We start from the raw sequence: 22,500 nt of genomic DNA, 5'->3' as shown, positions 1-22,500 counted from the left end.
TTGACATGTGTCCTCGAAAAATGGCTGCGAAAAAGACATCCGGAAAAAGGCATCCAAACCCACATTACCCCTGACATACAGCTTACAACTAAACTCTGAGCAGATTCCCGTTCATTATTGTCATCTTTGTCAACAGACACAATGCCAGTTTCAGTCTGCATGTAATGGCGCTCACCCTCACTACATAAATAAATAAGTAAGCAAGCCTAAAAGTTATCACAGATGAGCTGAACTGCCAATGAACCTAAGCACAGAAAAGTGTGATCAACAAACGCTATGGTCAGATAGAGCCAGCCCAGCACAGAGAGTATGAGCACTTACATAAACTACTCTACACACACGCACGCACGCACGCACGCACGTACGCACACACTTCCAGTGAAGCCAGAAACACAATAACAAACCTGCGAAGCCTGTGTGTGTGTGTGTGTGTGTGTGTGTGTGTGTGTGTGTGTGTGTGTGTGTGTGTGTGTGTGTGTGTGTGTGTGTGTGTGTGTGTGTGTGTGTGTGTGTGTGTGTGTGTGTGTGTGTGTGTGTGTGTGTGTGTGTGTGTGTGTGTGAGAGATTAACCATGTGAGAGGGTGCTGGTATGTGTGCGTGTGTGTGTGTAGGGGTGTCACAGTATGAAAATGTAACCTCAAAATGATCACAGTTTTCATTTCATTTCATTACAGCATTTTTTTAAATGATGTGTTGAATGTGTTCAGAAAACATTGATAGTCTTGAAAATAGTGAAATGGTTGTTAGACGCACACACAAAAACACACACATACACGGACAGATACATACGTACAAACAGATACAGAGATACACAAAAGGCCCGACATACACACACACTCACACAGATACACAAAAGGCCCGACATACACAAATACTTGTGCGCACACACACACATACACACACACACTCACACAGACACAGACACACGCACACAAGCACACACACACACGGCCAGACAGACAGAGCTGAGATTGTGCAGGAGCCAGCTGCTGTTCTCTCCCCTGCTGCCTGCCTGTCTGCCAGGCGGCTGAAAGACTCGCTTCATCTCCAGCCAAATTAATATTTCAATTACATTTCATTGACAAGCTTCATATCACTGACTCACCACAGAGAGGGTGTGTGTGTGTGTGTGTGTGTGTGTGTGTGTGTGTGTGTGTGTGTGTGTGTGTGTGTGTGTGTGTGTGCGTGCGTGTGTGCGCGTGCGTGCGCGTGCACGTGCGCGTGCGTGCGCGTGTGTGTGTGTGCGTGTGTGAAGCTTGGTTGAGCACCCATCTCCCCTTCCTAAGGTCACTGACACTGACCAGACAGCCAGCGGTCATGAGAGGCGGAGATGAGAGGAGAGAGGAGATTGTACTGCCTGTGTGCGTGCGTGAGAGCGTGCACTTGGTGGAGGGGTCCCACTCATCTTCTTAATATCTTTGACTTGTGGACAGTGGACTGGTGAATGACAGAGGGAGATGAGGGATTTGTCTTTGAGTGTGTGTGTGTGTGTACGTGTATGTGTTTGTATGTTTATATGTGTGTGTGTGTGTGTGTGTGTGTGTGTGTGCGTGCGTGCGTGCGAGTGCCGTGCATACACGCGTGCGTAAATGTGTGTGTGCGTAAATGTGTGTGTGATTGTATGTCCATGAGCGCCCTCTCCTCCCCAGCTTGCTGCTTGCCTGCATGAGGCATCACGTCAGGGCTCTACATTAACACCAGCCAACAGACCAAATGCTGGTGAAGATTCAGTTTGGCAGGTAAAAAAAGAAAGAGAAGAACTGACTACTTACTAGCCACGTCTTTGACCCATTAGTGTGTGTGTTTGGCTAGTAAGATAGACATCTACTAGCTATATTGTCTGGTGAAGAAAAAAGTTAATGTAGAGCCCTGCATGGTGGTATTTGGATATTCCTACTGCATACAGTGGAAACCCAGGCAGGCAGGCAGGCAGGCAGGCAGGCAGGCAGGCAGGCAGGCAGGCAGGCAGGCAGGCAGGCAGGCAGGCAAAGCAGGAGCTTAAGGCACTTCATTATGGCTTTTGGACCAGGCCAGCGAAGGAGGGAGAGAGGGAGTGAAGGAGAGAGGGAGAGAGGGAGTGAAGGAGTGAGGGAGAGAGAAGGTGAGGGAGAGTGTGAGGGAGAGAGAAGGAGAGGGAGAGAGAGAGGAAGTGAAGGAGAGAGGGAGAGAGGGAGTGAGGGAGAAAGGGAGTGAAGGAGAGAGGGAGGAGAGAGAGAGAGAGAGGGAGAGAGGGAGTGAAGGAGAGAGGGAGTGAAGGAGTGCATGAACGAGTGCAGATATCGCTTTTCCTTTCACCACCAGCACAGTAGTGAGGTCTAGCGTTACACTCTTCCACTAGCCCTGGACACCGGCCCAGCAGGCAGAGAAAAGGAGAGAGAGAGAGAGATGGAGTGCACAGGGAGGAAGAGTTGGGGTGAGCAGGGAGGGAGAGATGGAGAGAGCAGGAGGGGAAACAGAGAAAGGGAGAAGGGGTGCACTGTAGAGGGATGGAGTTAAGGAGGGAGAGAGAGAGATGCAGTGCAGAGGGAGGGAGACAGAGAGGGAGAGAAAGGGGGAAGGGGTGCAAGCGAAGAAGAGAGGGATGGTAAGATGGGCTGAGTAGAGAGGGAGAGAGAGAGGGAGAGAAGGGGTGCACTGCAGAGGGAAGGAGAGAGGAAAGATGGAGTGTACGGGGGGAGGAGAGGGATGGACAAAAAGGGAGAAGGGGTGCAAGGGAGGAAGAGAGGGATGGAGAGAGAGAGAGAGAATGGGGGAAGGGAGGAAGAGAGGAATGGAGAGACAGAGAGAAGAGATGCAAGGGGGGAGGAGAGGGATGGACAAAAAGGGAGAAGGGGTGCAAGGGAGGAAGAGAGGGATGGAAAAATGGAGTGAGTAGGAAGGGAGGAAGAGAGGGGTTGACTGCAGAAAGGGATACAGGGAGGTAGACATACAGTAGGGAGAGATGGTGTGGGCGGGGGATGCTAGTTGGGCTGAAACCATTCATAATGGACCACTCGACCTTAGCAAACCTGTGAGGATGTGTTTCTCTCTCTGTGTGTGTGTGTGTGTGTGTGTGTGTGTGTGTGTGTGTGTGTGTGTGTGTGTGTGTGTGTGTGTGTGTGTGTGTGTGTGTGTGTGTGTGTGTGTGTGTGTGTGTGTGTGTGTGTGTGTGTGCTTATTTTTATGAACTGGCAGCGAAGTGAACTTGAATGAGATCCGGTTATAGTTTTTTTCAGATTGCGAAAGTCAGTCGGTCACGCATAACTGATCCAACATTGCATTGCACACGGTCACATCGCACACATTCAACTACATGAGGTCATGAAACAGCCTGTACTCTGCATGCATTCCTATGGTAATATCATAATACCATGTTATGTCTAGAACTGCACACTGATCTCTGAAGGAAAAAGGGACTCACACTATCCATTGTTGCAGCCCTATTGTCTTTGCTGTCGATAGGTTCCCAACTCCATAGCCATTATTATACCATTTGGACTCAATTAAAAGGAAAATATCAACATTTCATACTTTTTGTGTTTTGCGCTTTCTATTCCACTTCTTTTGATAATATGCACTTTGATTTTTTATATATATTATGTACTTTGGTACGTGAGCTTAAAATCTAAATTTCTGGGTGTGAATATGTGTAGTTTAATTCATTTCTGTGTGTGTGTTCAGAGCAAATGTGTATTCAAAACAGAAATGTGGCAATTGACCAAATTGTTGAAAGGTACACTGTGCAGAAAATGGTCAAAAAGGTACTGCAATTATGCTGCTTATTGAAACTGGGCTGCCTATTGCCAAATTGAATCTTTTCATGAAAGTTTACTGAGTAATAAACTAATAATTTCTAGTATGGCCCAAGTACAGTCATTTTTGCAGCTAAAAAGGCTATTTCTGAAAAAAGATGTATTCAATTTTTAATTTTTCAATTTATGAATTCATATTCTCATGGTTGTTGTGTTCCAAGCTGTTTGTGTAATTTGTAGAGCCAGAAAAGAGCTTTCAAATAACACCACAGACATCTTTTTGTGACTCACACTGACTGATAAAATCACGGCTGAATGCATAGTGTCCTACCCTCAAAATGTAAACCTTTGCTAGTCTGTTTCTCCCTTAATATTGGTGTCAGATTCACACAAATGCAGTTCTGGGGTGCTATCTTGCTACTTAACAGGCACAGCAAGTATAATTGAAATCTGTGTCGGTCGGGTCCAAAAATGTCTGATTTCACGTGAAATGACCCAGGTGTAATATGAGCTTATTTCCAAAAAATGGGACAGAATCACTTTATAGAACTGCTTCCTCTGCATTTGCTGGAGTCAAGGCTAACCACAACATCATCATCATACGCACTCGAATCTGCAAGAACAAATTCCGCTGATGTCTCATGGAAACACATTATCCTGCTAGAGATTTCAGTTTTGGTTGACTTGTATTTCAATACGTATGAACGCCAGGCCAAGGAGACTGGTGGGAAGAGGAATAAGCCAAACCGTAGAAAAATGTGTTTTTCAGGAAAAACACATGCCCATATGACAATCCCCCCCCTCTCGCACACGCACACACACACGCGCATACACATACACACACACACAGCACACACACACACCCTTTAAAAGGGTGGTGAAGATCGCATCCAAAAGACATTGGGGTTGTGCAGAGATGGCGATCCCAGAAGCTGACTGCGGAGTGCATGGCCGGATTATCCATTAGAGCCAGTGGCACAGTGCCCAGGGTACGGGCACCAACCATTTTTTGACCAATGAGGGGGCACCGCATGACACAAACTTTACAAATATTGTTCATAAAGGGGACACCTTTGAGGTACAGTGCCCAGGGGCACCATATTAGCATCATAATACAGTCTTGGTGGAACGGGCCGAACTTCAAGATCTAGAATGCATAAACAGCACTCTGAAGCTCAGCATACACAGCGCCACAAGGGACACTATTGCACACACACACACACACACACACCGCACTCTGCATCTCAGGAGGCATGGACAGAGCCATGAGGGACACTCTAAAACACAAGCACACACACTGTACACACGACACCCACACACACACACACACACACAGATACAGAGACACATAAACATATGGACAGACAGACAGACACACACACCCACTCACGCACCATCCAGTAAGCAAGCAAGCCCAACAGCCGCAGTTAATTCATTTGGTTAAAGCTGTTTTAGGCCCACTTTCTCCCAAAACAGGGCTCATTTTTCCCTTCTCTCTCTCTCTCTCTCTCTCTCTCTCTCTCTCTCTCTCTCTCTCTCTCTCTCTCTCTCTCTCTCTCTCTCTCTCTCTCTCTCTCTCTCTCTCTCTCTCTCTCTCTCTCTCTCTCTCTCTCTCTCTCTCTCTCTCTCTCTCTCTCTCTCTCTCTCTCTCTCCCTCTTTCTCTCAATGTCTGTACAAGTCAGCATCATTATTTTTATTTCCATCATTAGCCGTAGGGCCTCAGTGCTGAGCTCGGTGAAGAATGAATGGATTGACATTTAAGAAGTGCTGCTGAACATTGCAGGGTTTGAAGTGAGAGGCAGTGGCTGCTTTAGCACTTTGACTTACTTGCCGTCTATTTTTAAATGCCTTTGTAAACTTTGTGTAAACTTGCTTGTCAGTATTAGTATCCTCAAGTCAGCTCTGTCTGTAGTGTGCTATCTGTGGTGTAGTTGTGGTGTATTATTCTGCAATTCTGCAGACATTTTTCAGAAAATTTGCTAAAATCATTCCAATCCTTACTGGCTGCCATTCAGCCTTCAGCCCCCCCGTGTGATATTTAATGCCCAGGTTTTGGCTAGATTTGAATTAGGTAGTTTGATTAGTTAGTTCAGATTTCGCTAGTTTAGTTAGGTAGTTTAGTTAAGCAGTTCGGTAGATAGCTAGTTCTGAATTTTACTGCATGTCGTGATCTGTGCATGTTGTCGTGACAACTACTCACCGTTCAGCCCGGAGTACCCCGCTGAAGTACGGGTGGTCCCACGGCATCAGGTCCTGCAGAACATGGGCACAGCGTCATGACAACACTTAACACATTGACTAAAAATATGTTTTTGCCTCCCATGCGTTGGCTCCCAAAAAATATGTTTTTAAGTTTTTTTAATGGATTCTGAATCTACACATTCTAATGCACATTCTATGTGATGAACAGAACTGACATAGATCGTGAAAACACCTACAAAGTCAAAACTCCTACAAAAAACTCCTACAAAGTCAGGATCTTCATCATCCGTGGATTTTATTAAACCACTGATTCTTGAAAGTTTGGCAAAAACATGTCCCTGCAGTAAAATATTAATTCTGTTGAAAATCAACTAAATTTTCACAAACAAAATGAACCCAGGTAATGGCCAAGGGGTCTGTCACACGAATACACAGTTGTTTGAAATATTTAAGTGTAATTTTATCACTTTTCATGGCTATAAACCTGTCCACACCCTGTAAAAACGCCTGTCCCAAGGACTGGCATCATCATTTCAATTGACTTAAAATACAAAAATCACTAACAGAATTGAACAATATCACCATAATGTGGAAGACCATATTAAAGTGGTTCTACAGATGTGCACATAGTGGATGTAAAACAATATTTACTATTATTTACTGATTGCTCAAAATGTGTCCAGCATATTGGTCACCACCGTCAGATTTTTTCTAAAAGACAATAAAATCAGGTATGCACAAGGTCATTTTCATTACTGAGGACCCCTTTTCAAACCTTTAGCTCTACTGCCTACTTCACCATCACTGAAGCTCCTGTAAGTTTATTATTTTGTCCTCAATTTGTTAATTTGTTTGGACACTGGTACTGTCCCAACCATAAACTGTCAACACCGTCGGGGGTTTTAATAGTATTGTATTACATTAATGTTAATAAATATAATTTTTTTCAGAAAAGGTATGAAGCACCCAAGAAACAGAGCGGAAATGAAATGGCTAATGTGAACAAACAATGCATAATATTTAAAAGAGTGTTTTTTTGTCTCACACCGTCAGATGTCACCACCGTCAGATTTTGTTCTGCTCATCATGTTGTTCCATATTTTACTAAATTGTGCTGGTTAATGAAACATTACTAGGCATGTTAGTAATAATTGTGATCCAAAATGATACTCTAGCCACCACTAAGGTGCATTTGGAGGTTTTTTTGTCAGAAAACCTGACGGTGGTGACATCTGATGGAGTTCACCAAAAAACACATGTTTTACGTGTTTTTGACATGTTTTAAGAATATGCATACAATAAGTATCTACAGTTATGTTGAATTGTTAAAGTAATTCACTTTAATACAGTAAACATGTGTTTTTACTTCTAATTCTGTCTGCCGCTGTTGACAAAACAAGAAAGAGCCCATTTTATGAAAAATGTTAAACATGGGGAGCTTGGCCAATGCATTCCCTGCACAGCCAAGACCTACATCTATGATTATACACCTCTATATTTTGGATTTGAACAACTTAAAAGCTGTTTTTACCACATTTTCAACAACCAGTGGCTTACTTCCTAGATATTCTAACTAATGATGTAAAAACACATGCTCATACTGTGCACACACAAAAATAAAGTGTTTATGCAAGATGCCATTGACTTGAGAGGGCTATTTATTTTGCTAAATGCAGGTACTAATTAGGCCACTTTCACCACTCTCAGATTACTGTCACCACCGTCAGTTCTTAAGTCACCACCGTAAGAAGGAGTTTTGGACATTTTAAAGGAATGTGCTTACAACATTTTCCTTAGGAGTTGTTGAAATATCAAAGTAATAGCCAATTTAAGCCTACACGAATATTTGTGAAATTACAAAAAATTGTTTGTTGTATTTAGGCGTTAAGTAAGCATCGTATGACGGTACATATTTTAAAATTAGAACACATGAAACAGTATTAAAATAGAACAAAAGTGAATTTTCAACATTTAAAGGCATATGTGTGAACCAAAAAATACACATAATCACTTAAAAACTCCAGATACATATGCAACCAAATCAATACAATTTTAATAACTTTTAATTGTGTCTGACGGTGTTGAAAAAAAACAAGGTATGATCGGAGAAAAGCCTGATTTCTGAAAAAAATACATAATGGGGAGATTGGCCTTGTGCATTTCTGAAAAGCCAAGACCTTAGTCTACGAGGATATACCATATCATTTTGTAATTCACTTTGTTTTTTTCTGTCAACATTACAACCTGTTTTAGCCACTTTCTCAAGAATCAGTGAAACACAGTATTTGAGTTTTATTATAGCGAATCAAACCACTTCCTGATCACGTCACGTCATGTCTCAAGTTACTTCCTAGAGAATCCAAACATGTCCTGTCAGTGCTTTGCTAACTAGCCTATTCCTAAACATATGATGGAATGATAAGGAGTTTTGCTGTAATCAAGTCAAGTCAAGTCAAGTAGATTTTATTGTCAATTTCTTTACATGCACTGGTCATACAAAGAATTTGAAATTACATTTCTTGCTTTCCCATACAGACATAGACTAATCTAGGTAAGGACATAGACAGTATAGACATAGACAGTACTTATACATGGACTTAAGACAGTATGGACATAGACAGTGCTCATACAGACATTTAAAGTGCAAGACTGGACAACAGAAGACTTGTAGAGGACATACATTAAGAGGTATTTGTTGTGCTTTTGTGCTTTTCCTAAAAAAAGTCCTTTATAGCGTTCTGACATGGTAATAGTAGCATTTTGAAGAAAAATAAATATTAAAAAGGTCTGTCAAGTACACCAGCAGCATTGGTGTAAAATGGTTAAAAAGGTGTAAAAAGATAGGTGTAAAATGGAAGGTTGTAATGAAAAACAGCATGCAACACAGCAGGAAGTAAGCTAATTTTGGGTGAGTACTTTGGCACGTCTACTTTTATCTACAGAACGAAAACTGCCAGTCAAGTGACATTAGCTAGCTAGCATTTCAGATGATGTGGCTCTGAACAATTAGCCTGACCAGGTGATTTTTGCATCGAAATTGTTTACTTGGAAGCTACTGGAGTTGTTCTTCGGGCGTGAAAATGCATTTAGACCCGCAATTTAAACTCGGAGAGTCAAAGAGCGCAACCCGTGACAAAAAAGCCTTTTTCTCTGTTCGAAGTCCGAACGCTATTTCTACCTAAACCAAAGCTCGCTTAGAGTTGAATAACTTTGGAATGGAATACGCTAGGAACAAATCGCAAATTTTGGGCTTTCGAACAAGCTCTGACATGTGTCTGTAGGTTTAAGACAAAATATTCGGTGGCTATTCAAAAAATGACAAAAAAATGATGAAATTGGCTAAAATTCCCAAAAAACGGCTGGTATTCAATGTGTTAAAGGTGCACTGTGTAATATTTTTAGTAGTTTATTTACAGAATTCATGCTGCCCATTCTGGCCCTTGGTTGGAATATACCGGTATATGGGGGCCTTGTCATGGTGAAGTGTGGGTACCCTTGCCCTGATGTGATGCAACGTCATGAATGCAGTGATGTAATGATGTCATGCAACGTAATGAATGCAGTGATGTCATGAGTGTGCTGTGATGTAGACTTACTGCATTTTTAGGGTTGAGCTTGGCCTTCATGTCACTCATCATGGTGAAGTCTTGTGCTGTCCTGAAAAGTGAACAATGTTACCATTGCATATTTGCCTTGAATAAGCTTATAATGAACCTCTCTGCAAAAAGAGCTCCAGGTTACAATTGTTCTAATTTTCATCGAAATATGAGTACGGCATGAAATCAGAATAAAAATCACACACTTTCAAAACGAACTATTACTTTTGCTTTTTGCATTTATTCTGTATATGACTTGAGGTTGCCATGGCCCAGGGATAGATGGCTTCACAACTTACAACACATTGCCACCTGGTGGTACAAAATGGTAATTACATGAGAAAAAATACATCTTGATGTTTCCGGCACATCATCATGATCAATGCATCTGCACTCTTAATTGCTTCTTTGTACTGGTTTCATGTTTAGCTTTAACAAAAAATCCTTCATCCCCATGGCTACACTCACACAGAACATTCATTTCTCAAACGACGCACGCACAAACACACGCACGCAAGCACACACACACACTTCATTCAAAAACAATTTTCTAATATGGCCTATTGGACAATACAGCTTTTTTGAATCTTTTGAATCTTGAACCCTTAACCAATTAGACGAATCCATTGTCACCATACCTGTCGGAGAGCTTGTCTGTGAGGAGCTGAAGAAAGTTCATGACATTTTCTGCAGAAAAAGAGTAGGATTTCGTCATAATTGTCCTTAAGGTAGCTAGGGTAGTGATAGCATGTCTACCATCTCTAATTCATGAAGCCAAGGTAATGTGCAAATACATGTCTTTCTAATAGTACACAGCATGGTGGTGCACAGTTAGTTACTACCGTTGGCAGGGTTAGGGTAATTCAAACGATACAGACATAACTTTACCCCAAATTAGTAAAGACATACCCCTAATTAAGGCAGGTAGATAATTCCTCACCTGGGGTCTTGGCCATGGTGCCCTTGAGGGTCCTGTGTGCGTACGAGTCATAGCCCACCAGCTTGGCCAGCTGGTTCCTGCACACCAGCAGCTCGTCCAGGGTGCCCATCAGCTGGGCGTTGGGGTACAGGAAGACCTTATACGCCACCTCTCGCACCTGGGCAAATAAGAAAAGACAAGGTACAAGTCAGGTTAGCGTTAGGGTACAGGAAAACCTTATACGCCACCTCTCGCACCTGGGTAAGTAAAGAAAGACAAGGTGGTCAGGTTAATAACCCATTGACGCCTGATGTTGCGTTGCGCAACATTGGCTCTGGTGCCTGGAGCTGCACTACGCAACATTCAGGCTCATGAGATTTGAGTCAACTTTATTAAAAATCTCTGTTTGTTTGAGATGAATGAACCCATTCTATTGAAAGACGAGGATCTTAGCGTTTAAATGCAACTAAGTGCATATTTGTATGCGCTTCAGATGCTGAGATATTTAGGTACAGGAAGACCTTATACACAACCTCTTGCACCTGGGCAGCTGAGGAAAGACAGGGTGGTCAGGTTAACGTTAAGGTAGAGGTACACCTTATACGCCACCTGGGTAAGTAAGAATAGACAAGGTGGTCAGGTTAACGTATGCCTGTCTATAAGGTTAGTGTTAGGGTGTTAGGGAAATGGCACCTCATTATGCCATCCTGCACCTTGGCAGGTGAGAGACAGGCAACATTGACATGGGCATGACATTAAGTTACAGAAGCCACCAGGCAAGTCCACAGATATTTCGAGGGAAATTTATTCTGTGCTATGCTGATCAGTGTTTCCCAAAGGAGGAACCAAAACTGCGGCCCATGGGGAAAAAACAGTGGGTGTCTCCGTGGAGAAAACAATCAAGTTTCCCCCCTGTCATCCATACCGATTGCAAATGAGAAAATGACATTAGCATCATGAGGCCACAAGCATGCCAGGGAGGACGGGAGGACGGGAGTCCGCATATTAGAAGGCACCCAGTGAAGCGAGTCCATAGTCAATAGAATGACTATGTGTTCCAGCGAGACGAGGAGGCGAGGAGGCGAGTAGTGTACAAGCGATGCAATATTTTAACTTTGAGTGAAGCGAGTAACCAATTGGAATGCAGAGTTCGGTACTTCTCGTCTGTGCATTGGCAGTTAAAGCCGCGGGAACGTTCAGCGAACGTTCCATGAAAGAGTGGTGAGTAGGCGAGCGAGCGAGAAGCTAGGTCACTAGCAGCATCGTGTGTGAACGTAGCTTTACTAACCAGGTCATCCGAGGCATCTGCGTGAAAGCCCCCGACGTGGATGTAGCGGCTGTCCTTGGAGAAGTGGTGGTGGATGTGGACGGGAAGCGCCTGCCGCTCGATCTTATTGGGCGTGTGCGAGCCCACCAGGAACTCGTTGTTGAGGTCCAGCAGCTTCACATTCAGGTTCACCGCCTCTTTGCGCTGTCAAGGATGGAGATGGAGATGATCAGAAAAGATAAGCCTTATTTAATTAATATGAAATAAACAGAAATATAGTTGTACTGCAGTTTGTTTTTTTAAGGACTGCAGTGTTTCACTGCCTCTACACACTACCAGGGGCGGACATACAGATGGAGAAGAGCAAAAGATCTGAACAACCTTCAATTATTATTTTGATTTACTTTACTTATTTTATAATGTTTGCCATATTGTATTATAATGTATATATTGATTCAAGAGGCCCTGCACAAGAGGGTGTATTTGCCTGGAGTACTAGGTCGTGTGTCTGGTGCCATTTCTACTAACCTTTTTTTGATTGAGATGAATGCCACTGATTTCGAAGTCAAACATGAAAAGCTCAGCGACTCTCCTGAAAAATAATTTGGCACGTGGGCATTACATAATCTGCTACATGGTTTCTATGCTTTGTTCTGGAATCTGACCACAGAATGGAAAAGTCAAAGGGTTTTCATATTTTAAAAACGGACAAAGGTCACAGATTAAACATCAGACAACAATGGTGAAAACATCATGCCTCTGTATGAAAACAGGAAGCTAATGCATGCGGATATTAGAAGTGAACGATTTCCAAATAGCAAAGTGTGTGTGAGTGTGCGCCCTTTTGGGAACACGTTATGAGTAATTTTCCCACACCTTGTTTCTGGGTCCAAGCTGTTCATAATGTCTTTGCTGTCAAGCAGATTCTTTAGGCTATTACAGAGTTCAACATTGGTGTTGAGTCTGTTGGAGAGAAAAGCAAAATTAACTCAAGCAAACATCACTGTTACTGTACCCTTATAAGATTTTGATAGACAGACAGACAGACAGACAGGCAGACTGATGTAAGGGAGGCTAACTAGTAGAGTTGGCGTAGAACGTTAGTAAACCTCCCTCCGAAAAGTCTCCTACAGTGTCAGTGACTGGTCCTTTAGTCCAGCGGTATCGCACTGTGACTCCCATTTCTGGACTGTTGTAGTTGACGAGGTGACAAGTTTGCATCCCCTAGGGGGACGGACTGTAGCCTACAGGAACACCTCCGTCACACTGACAGATACACAGACAGACAGAGCAAAGACGCTTGACTTACTTCTCCACCATGGTGCCAATATTAATGCAAGTCCTCTCAGCTGCCTCACGATAGGCTGGGTCTGGGTGAGCTACTTTCACAAAGTCAGCCTGAAGAAATAGCAAAGCCAATGGTCAATATAACACACTGGACAGTCATTATCAGTGTTGATTAAACAGAAACACAAGCATGAAAATGAATAACATAACATTAAATTACACAGGTGACACTTTCATCCAAAGCGATTAACAGTTATCTATAGGATATTGGTTATACCGTCCTTGGAGCAGTATGGGGTTACGTGCCCTGCTGAAGGGTAGCCTACGCCTTCAAAACATCATCACGAGCCACCTCAATGTTATGTAGAATGCATGCATCTAACAGTCTGCTTGTTACCCACCAAATCTGCCACCCTGCACAGTGTGTCGGAGAGCTGGTCAAAGGTCTTGACGGTGATGGCTCCCGGTGGGCTACGGCACGCTTTCTCCACCAGCTGCTCTGTCTCCCGCAGAGCACGGTCCTGTACCACCGCGAACCCATCCGGAGAACTCAGCTCAGGTACACCAAACAGACCCTGGAAGCGGTGTAAGTTCATGAACCATTTTCGATCAGTCCTGTCCACATCTTTGAAATATGGTGACACAACAACGAATGACACGTGTCACTATCAAAGTAATTAAATAATAAACAAAAAGAATCAATGGTCCATACCACATTCTTCTCAAACAGTTCGAGTCTTCTCTGTTGTTTGGCATTGAATGCAGCTCCGACAGGTGACCAAGTTGTGACTTTTCTGATCACTGAGGACGTTCCCCTATGTCGCAACACTGACAGCAGTCGTTTGCAGGCTGACATACTGGCAATTGTATGGTCTAAGCTATTTTCTTCTGATAACAGGATACATACGGTTTCAAAATATAAGGTAAAGCCACGAACAGTATGTTAACTGCTGCCTACCAACGCCATTGCATTATGTCAACGAACATGCTAATATCAGAGAGATTGGATAGAATCTCTGCTGATATGCTGCTAGTTCCCTCCGCAAATGTTCTAAAACGACGTTGTACAAGAAGTCACAGTTTTTCAAAACACTGAACGGCACCCTTAAACAAAGCAAAAACGCTCAAAAGAGCAAATCTGTCACTGAAAACCAACTGCCTGCTCTTACCAAGACAGCAACAACATTCACATGGCTAGTGAAGAATCCAGTCGCTGAATGATGACATCACCGTGACCTTCTCCAAGATTTTGTTCTGCCTGTCAAAGTATGGCCAGAGCAGGCCAGAGCTCCCATTAGTGAAGTTTCCCCATCATTTTTATTGTGTGTGTGTGTATGTGTGTGTTTTTTTAAGAATCATTTCTACTTAAAGGTACACTGTGTAAGATTTTTAGTTGTTTATTTCCAGAATTCATGCTACCTATTCACTAATGTCACCTTTTTCATGAATACTTTCCACCACCATCAAATTCTAAGTATTCATTATGACTGGAAAAATTGCACTTTTCATACATGAAATTTCAGGGGGATCTTCTCCATGTTCTGCCATTAGTCCATGGTCTGCCAGAAATAGTCATTTTTAGCTGCAAAAATGACTGTACTTGGGCCATACTAGAAAGTATCAGTTTATTACTTAGTAAACTTTCATGAAAAGATCAAATTTGGCAATAGGCAACACAGTTTCAATGAGCAGCATAGTTGCAGTAGCCTACCTTTTTTGACCCTTTCCTGCACAGTGTACCTTTAAATGTTCCAGTTCAAGTGTGATGTTTTAGTAGTTTATTTTCCAAATGTATGTTTACTGCCGGTGCCCTGTTTTACCACATGGCATAGGGCCTACATCATAACCAGCCAATACATGTATTATTATGCATATGGGTTTTGCAGGCAAATATGTGAATGTTGTCTACTGGCTGGTAATTATAAATGGTGGATTTACGTGGAGGAGCCACCTAGTGTTCCCAAGCCATATAAATTGGTCGTGGTAAATATTCATGGTAAAAGTCCCTGCAATGATGGTTAATCTATCCCCCTTCATGTTTGCAAACCTTCCATATAAAACATCTTCATTTGGCGGCCACTTCAAATTCTTCCAAGGCCCGAAAAAAAGTCCTCCAATGGCCATACTATGAACACAAACCATGAATTATCCTACATGATAGGCCTATATCGAAGGCAGTCACCTTTACAATAGACCCCACCTTCTGTATGTGCCCTGAACTATAACTTAATTGTATTAAAAATGTAATTTCTAAGATTCCTATACAAAACATGTCATATTTCATTATATTTAAATTATATCGGGGCTGGATTAAACGGCCTCAAGGGCCCCACCCGTTATAGTGGAATACAATTTAGTTATCAGGGTTTTACCGGTTACATGATACAAACTGCATCACTTCATCTGAATAGTATAGATAATTATTGTAGAAAACAAATAAATCCATGCAATAAACGGGGATCACAAGATTCATCATTCATGTTCATGAGCAGACCATAGTATAAACTCATGGTTATCTTAACCTTTTTTGAATAAAAGCACCCTGGGCCTCATCACAAGACTCCTAGCATCCCCTTGACCTCCCAACATCCCCTCAGCATCAAAAAATAAAATAGAGTAATGCACTCCAATGGAGTAGGCCTACCTAAGTCTCCACCCCATTCGCTTGCCTCATGAGGCATGAGGCCCACCTTGCCTTTCCCCCTTAATCACACATATGCTGCCTGTACCTCAGAATTTATGATAACCAAGTGTGATTGTTGACTTCACTTGTCAAACAATTTGTCAGTTGTGTGCATGCAAAAATATGTAATTATTTGGACAACACGACAGAAGTGATATGTCTGACGGGGGCAGCTGTGGCCTAGTGGTTAGAGCAGGGATGTCAAACTCAAATTGACCGAGGGCCAAAATCAAAATATGGAACGAAGTCGCGGGCCGAGCTCAAGATTTATTTTTAATATATGGACTACAATCGTGCAGGCACGCACTTAAAACTCAGAGTTAAATCTCACACACACTGGCACATGTGTTGCATAGGAGTGTGAGCTGTGTCATTGGCTGTGCCCGGTCATACTTCTGAGAAACACCAAATTTCATGTTCAAGTCCTGGTACACTGTACATTAATAATGTATGAGGGCCAACTGTAAAACACATTTGAAATGACCTCGCGGGCCAAATAAAATGACTCCGCGGGCCAGATTTGGCCCCTGGGCCTGAGTTTGACACCCCTGGTTTAGAGAGTTGGTCTTTCAATCTAGAATCCCCCCTGACCTCTCCCTACACCTCCATCCATGGCTGAAGTGTCCTTGAGCAAGGCACCTCACCCCACACTGTTCCAGGGACTGTAACGAATACCCTGAAAAACTAATAGTTGTAAGTTGCTTTGAAAAAATGAAAGCGCCAGCTAAGTGAAATGTAATGTAAAAAATGTAATGTAATGATGTGCCGCGGTGCAGCGGTAGAATCCAAATCCTGAAAATTCATTAAGTATCATATCTGAAATCAAGAGCAAACACCAAACGGGAATCAACAGTTGGCTTAACTCGCTCCAAACTCAGTAATACATTTCTAATACTGAGACATCCAATGTGAATTACCTCTTCATAATTAGGGCTATACTAGTACAGTAATAGAATTACATTACTGTGTTGGGACCTTCTAACCCTGCTGTTTTCATATGTGGATATTTGAATAGACGTTTTATGCCTTTATTACACAGGAAAGTGAAGACCAGATAGGAATTGAAGTGGGGAGAGTGATATGGGGTGGGTTCCAATCTGCGGACTTCAGTCCTCCATTGCTCACATGCCTGCTTGTGACCTCATGATGATGCCACCGACGACAGAAAAGTAATTCAATATCTTGCAAAATCACAATTCTAATGTCATTTTCTCATTTGCAATTGGGATGGTGAATGAAATACAGTCTACCAAAAGTTGGGGAACGATATCATTTTCTCCACTGAGTAGGGGCAAGGAGGCGGGGCGAGGCCACAAGCACAAGTAGAGGACAGGAGTCTGTATATTGGAATTACCCAGGCTTCAAGCTGCAATAAAGGACTCACTGTAACGTGACAAACATACTCATCAGGAATAAAACACTTGGAAAGAAATCCAAACAATAAGTTTGATCACTTTTTAGATTGTACTTTGATTGGTGTTTGACCCATCAAAAATGAAAAGCATGTTCAATATTATTTGACCTTTCTATGCGAATGTGCACTCACGCATGCATTAAAACTGAAAATAACATCCATACACCAAGCTCCCATTTTCTTTCTTTTTTAAAACAAATGTGACCTTCAAATGGAATGCTGCCCGCTATGGGAGCTTGCTTGGTGTGTGGACTGTATTTTCAGTTTTCATGGGACTTTGCTTGTCCTGCACCCAATTTTCTTTTGAGACGGGTGTGTGGGTTTTTTTTCTTCACTGAACTCACACATACTGTACATGCAGACACACCCACACAAATGAGTGACTGAAACTGCAAATTAATGGTTGTATCCAGTCAAAATCTGACAAGGGATTTAATACTGAAAGTACATAAACACAAAGCACTAGATCTTCCCAATATGAGAAATTACAGCATTTTGCAATAAGTACGTTTTGATTTGATGTACTCAGCAAATGGGTACCAATTATTCTGATTATGGCAAGACAATGCATTTTTAAGTCCAACAAACAGGGAGAAATAATGCTTTACGAACAAAATTTTAAATATGCCATACTTTCTGCTACATACTGAAAAAAAAGGTTGCACATAGTTTATCGGACAATCAAATGCCAACTAGCATGGGGCAGGAGGAACGAAATGGCATATAAATATACACAATACAAAAAATAAAAATAGAAAAAAAAGAGAACACAAGAAGAGCAAGGGGGAGAATAGAAGGACTTAAAATTTGTACACATTGGCTCACACAACTTCCAATACCACAATTTGCCAGTGGTAGTGGTGGTAATGCTCGGCATCTTTACAAAAAGGAGTGTTTTGGAAAGGGGTGACATTTTGTTTCTGAGTGTGTGCTTCAACCGCAAAAACTGTCCTCAGTCATATCTTGAAACTATTTAACACTACTCTACACTCTTCAGTATTGTTTATTTTCCGTCGTCTTCTTTTTGACAAAATATGGGACACACAAAAAATTGCAAGTTTGAGACTATGGTAAACGTCGTTGAGCCCCTGAGTGTCTAGTTGGCTAGAGCTAGTGAAGGGAACCTCTCGGTACAGTGTGCATCATAGTGCAAGCCAGCAACAATATGCCTTATATTAGAGTGGAGGTATATATTAAGATAGCACCCAAAGCACCACCCCACCCTCCCAGAATGTGTGTGTAAGTGTGTGTCGTGACGTGTGGCGTGTTGTGTGTGTGTAAGAGAGTTTTCTTTTATTGTCCACCCTCTTTCGCTGGCCAAACAAACACAATGCATCACAAATCACTGAAGCAGAATGGCACTGGTTTGCCCAAACAAAAACAAAAAACCAGCAGTTCTATAAATGTTTCTTTTTTTCATAGAAAATATAAATATCCCTGAATTAAAACAGATTCACAGTATTTGCTCTGTGTTAAACTCCAGTGCTGCTACCATTTCATTTGTCTTCCCTGGACAATCAAGTTGTCTTCAAGGTCTCCAGTTAGTGTATAAATTTAATTTATTACATATCGTCCCCTTCTTTCACTCTTCAACCATTGCCCGTTTGAAGGCTGGGCTGGCTGGCTCAAATCATGTCCTCCTTCTTTCACCATCATTGTAGGTCACGGTTCTTTTCTCACAATTCATGGTCCGGGTCTTAGTGACCGTATGTGTCCCCCTTCTTCCTCAATCTGCGAGTTGGATGGCTGGCTGGCTGACTGACTAGCTGGTTGGCTACCTGGACTCATCTCCCGCATTCATTCACTATCGTTGTAGGTCACAGTTCTCTTCCCGCGATTCCTGGTCCGGACCTTCGGGGTGGTCCTGTGCGTCTTCCTGTTGGACTCGTAGTCAAAGTCGCTGTCCGCATCTGATTGGCAGGCTCTGCGGCTGGACCGCTGCTTCCTGTCGCTTCCCGTTTGCCGCGCCCTCCGCCTCCGTCTCTGTGACGTGGAGCTGGAGAAGCTAACCTCCGAGCCCGAGCCAGAGCCAGACTCTTCTTCCTCATCCTCATCCTCCTCCTCTTCCTCACTCTCTGGGCTGGAGTTGTCTCGTTTCCGCTTCTGTGATCGGTGACCTGTTCGATGGCTATGCCGAGACTTGCTCTTCTCCTCATCATCATCATCATCATCATCATCATCAGACTCTTCTGAAATTCCTTTGGCCTCCCGCCTAGAGCTTCTGGAGGCTGAGGACTTCGCTGCTCTTCTTCTGTGGTGACGGTGGTTGTCGTCGTCGTCATCGTCTTCGTCTTCTTCTTTCCTGCCCTCGTTCTCGCTGCTGAACTGGTCCTGAGGTTTCCGTCTCTTCTTGCCGTGTCTTCGGTGGTGGTCGTCATCATCGTCGCCTCCGGAGTCGTTGGTGTCGTCTCGCCTCCGTTTGGCTCGATGCTTTTGGTGGCGTGTCGAGTGTTCCCTCCTCCCGTTCTTCGAGGGGCTGCTGGCCTGCTCCTCTTCCTCAGAGTCCTCGGTCACATACTTTTTCTTTGGAAGAGCTCTCAGTCCTGACTTTCTCCTCCGCTTCTCCTTCTCCCTGTCAGACTCTTCGCTCTTGTCCGGGGACCAGTCGTCTGAAGAGGCACCTTGCTTCTTTTTCTTGTTCTTCTTCCGGTGGCTTTTCCTCGACTCGCTCTCCGAGGCTGATTCCTCCTCCTCATCATCATCATCAAAATCATCATCATCATCATCATCATCATCAGCCTTCGATTGTTTGCTCGCTTTGGATCGATGTCTGCTTGACGACTTGTGATGTCTCGATGCCGATTCCTCCTCTTCCTCATCATCATCATACGATCGTTTGCTCGATTTGGATCGATGTCTGCTTGACGATTTGTGATGTCTCGAGGCCGATTTCTGCTCCTCCTCATCATCATCATCAGCCTCATCCTCCTTCGATCGTTTGCTCGATTTCGATTGGTGTCTGCTTGAGGACTTGTGATGTCTCGAGGCGGATTCCTCCTCCTCATCATCATCTGATCGTTTGCTCAATTTCGATCGATGGCTGCTTGACGACTTGTGATATCTTGAGGCAGATTCCACCTCCTCCTCATCATCATTCGATCGTTTGCTCGACTTAGATCGGTGTCTGCTTGATGACTTGTGATGTCTCGAGGTCAATTCCTCCTCCTCCTCATCATAATCATCATCATCATCTGATCGTTTCCTCGATTTTGATCGATGTCTGCTTGACGACTTGTGATGTCTTGAGTCCGATTTGTGATGCCTCGAGGCCGATTCCTCTTCCTCATCATTCAATCGATGTCTGCTTGACGACTTGTGATGTCTCGATCCATCTTTCTGTCTGTGTGATGATCTCTCCTTACTGTTACGCTCTTCTTCGGTGCTTTTGCCTGGATGGCCTTTTCCCTCCAAGGAATGTTCCTTCTTTTCCACATCTTCCTCCTCCTCCTCATCCTCATCAGAGGCGTTTTTCTTTTTTGGCAGGACAGCCTTGCGAGGTTGATCACTTAGGTCCTCCGATTCTTGAGGAGCAACAGCAGCAGCAGTGTCGGAAGGTTTCTTGGTGTTGTGTGTGCCTGAGCCAGATGCATCTTCCTGCTTCAAAGAGGTGGCGTGTTGCCGTCCGTGTTTGTCTCGGGCATCCTGCCTCTCGGCTTTCAGTGTGGCGTGATGCTTTAGATCGTCGGCCGAGCCCTTGCCATTCCTCGACCGGCCCCGTTCTCCCTCAGAGACGAATTCTTCGTCCGAGTCGTCAGTGATGTACTTCTTCTGTGGTTTTCGACTGGGTTTCGAGCGTTTCTCCTCCGTGTCGGAGGAGGCACGACTTGACTTCTTACTGTGGCTTTTCCGAGGTTTGTACTCTTCATCGGCATCCTCCTCTTCAGAGCGGGTCCTCCTGGAATCATGCTTTTCCTGGCCAGCATTGTTTCCACTTGATCCCTTTCTGCTTTGCGACGACTGGTTTTCACTAGTACCACCTTCTTCAGTGCTTCGTTGGTTCTTCTCTTCATCTCCCTCTAACTGTGCTCGGTCATCCTCTTCATCGTCATCATCATCAGATACAAATTTCTTTTTGTGCGAGCTGCTTTTCCTGGGAGGCTCACCCAGGTCTTCAGTGGCAGCGGCATCGGAAGGTTTCTTGGTGGCGTGTGCGTTTGAGGCAGGCGTTGTTGTTGTTTGTTCTTGGCTTTTTGACGAGGCTACAGCCTCCCCCTCCCCCTCCCCCTCCTCCTCCTCCTCCCTCATCATCTTATGTCCGTTCTGATGAGGGTGCTTTTGGAATTTCACATCTTTGTCCTCCTCCTCCACTTCCTCCTCCTCTGAAGTTTTGCGGACCCCTTGCATGTCACCTTGGTGACGGTTATGATCTTGTCTGTTTTGAGGAGTGGAAGGCTTCTCTTCCTGCTCCTCCTCCTCCTCCTCCTCCACATCGCTAGTGTTCAGAGTTTTTATTTTGCCAGCGGCCGCGACAGCCGTCATCCTGGCACACTTGCGTCGCACAACGAGACCGCCCTCATCCTCATCCCCACTGGTGCCTGAGGACCGATGCTCCGTCTCAGTCTCGGTCTTCACAACGTCCTTGCTGCTGCTGCTGTGGCCATTTAAATGTGACTGGCAGTCTAGATGATGGGGACAAACAAAACAAAACAAGGCATTACTGTCAAGTTCATTCAAACGTTGACTTCAATGACCATTAAGTGGAGGAAGGGTTAGGCAGCAACTGGCCTTCACTGTCCTGAACTAAGTTCTTATTTATATTATTATAACATTTGCTCTGTTGTCATTTTGGATAAGAACATCTGTTTCTAGTCAATGACTGCATTGACATGCAGGGAATATTCCAGTTTTAAACAGAATATTGTCAGTATAAGGTTTGCGCCCAAGTAAACTCCATTCATTCCGAAAGTGTTTCTGGGAATATTCCTGGCACAGAATGCTGTTCTACATACGTAGACGGAATGCTTGTTTTAAACCCAAAGCTGGCGATATTCCGGAATACATGTGTTGCAAGTCATGGCACTCCATGTCATGCAAACTTGCCTCCATGCTCACCTTGTGCACTCTTGGATACGTCTTCTCTTGTTGTTGCGTGGCTCCCTCCTTTTCCCTCTCCATTTCCATTTGGATGAGACGAGCTGGAAGTCCCTGCCTTGCCGTCCTCTGCTTCGCTCACCGAGTATTTCCCGCTTCCACCTGGAGGCAGACAGACAACAACACACATTGACTACATTTTTGACTACACTATTGATATAATATCAAGACTATAGTTTTAAAGCAACAGTATATAGAGTCTATGCAGAGGACAGTCGGACAAGCACCCATTGAAGAGAGAGAAGCTGTAGCACAACGCAGCTTTAAACATTTATTAGGTGTGAACACCCAACTAACATTTAGATGTTT

General features: G+C 43.6%; 2 protein-coding genes across 3 annotated transcripts in view; both read right to left on the bottom strand.

The window, feature by feature from the left end:
• LOC134454284 (mitochondrial intermediate peptidase-like) overlaps positions 1-14,217 on the bottom strand; it is a 78,469-nt gene extending 64,252 nt beyond the window's left edge. Inside the window, exons 1-10 of the mRNA XM_063205206.1 lie at positions 13,716-14,217; positions 13,405-13,578; positions 13,026-13,114; positions 12,593-12,679; positions 12,245-12,308; positions 11,738-11,920; positions 10,471-10,627; positions 10,169-10,217; positions 9,531-9,591; positions 5,933-5,985 (exon numbers count right to left, since the gene is read on the bottom strand). Of these exons, the coding sequence (XP_063061276.1) occupies positions 5,933-5,985; positions 9,531-9,591; positions 10,169-10,217; positions 10,471-10,627; positions 11,738-11,920; positions 12,245-12,308; positions 12,593-12,679; positions 13,026-13,114; positions 13,405-13,578; positions 13,716-13,859 (1,061 nt within the window). The 5' untranslated portion in view covers positions 13,860-14,217. The remainder of the gene's footprint in view (positions 1-5,932; positions 5,986-9,530; positions 9,592-10,168; positions 10,218-10,470; positions 10,628-11,737; positions 11,921-12,244; positions 12,309-12,592; positions 12,680-13,025; positions 13,115-13,404; positions 13,579-13,715) is intronic.
• Positions 14,218-17,496: 3,279 nt separating this feature from the next.
• The window catches only part of brwd1 (bromodomain and WD repeat domain containing 1), a 57,351-nt gene continuing 52,347 nt past the window's right edge, over positions 17,497-22,500 (bottom strand). For both annotated transcript variants that reach the window (XM_063205190.1, XM_063205191.1), the window contains 2 exons: positions 22,153-22,293; positions 17,497-21,719 (listed from right to left, as the gene is read on the bottom strand). In XM_063205190.1, coding sequence (XP_063061260.1) covers positions 18,898-21,719; positions 22,153-22,293 — 2,963 coding nt within the window. In that variant the 3' untranslated portion in view covers positions 17,497-18,897. The remainder of the gene's footprint in view (positions 21,720-22,152; positions 22,294-22,500) is intronic.

Source organism: Engraulis encrasicolus, chromosome 8 (assembly GCF_034702125.1).
Source record: "Engraulis encrasicolus isolate BLACKSEA-1 chromosome 8, IST_EnEncr_1.0, whole genome shotgun sequence".
Lineage (NCBI taxonomy): Eukaryota > Metazoa > Chordata > Actinopteri > Clupeiformes > Engraulidae > Engraulis > Engraulis encrasicolus.
The sequence above is the reverse complement of the archived record's forward strand: the minus strand, read 5'-3'. Positions and strand labels throughout refer to the sequence as shown.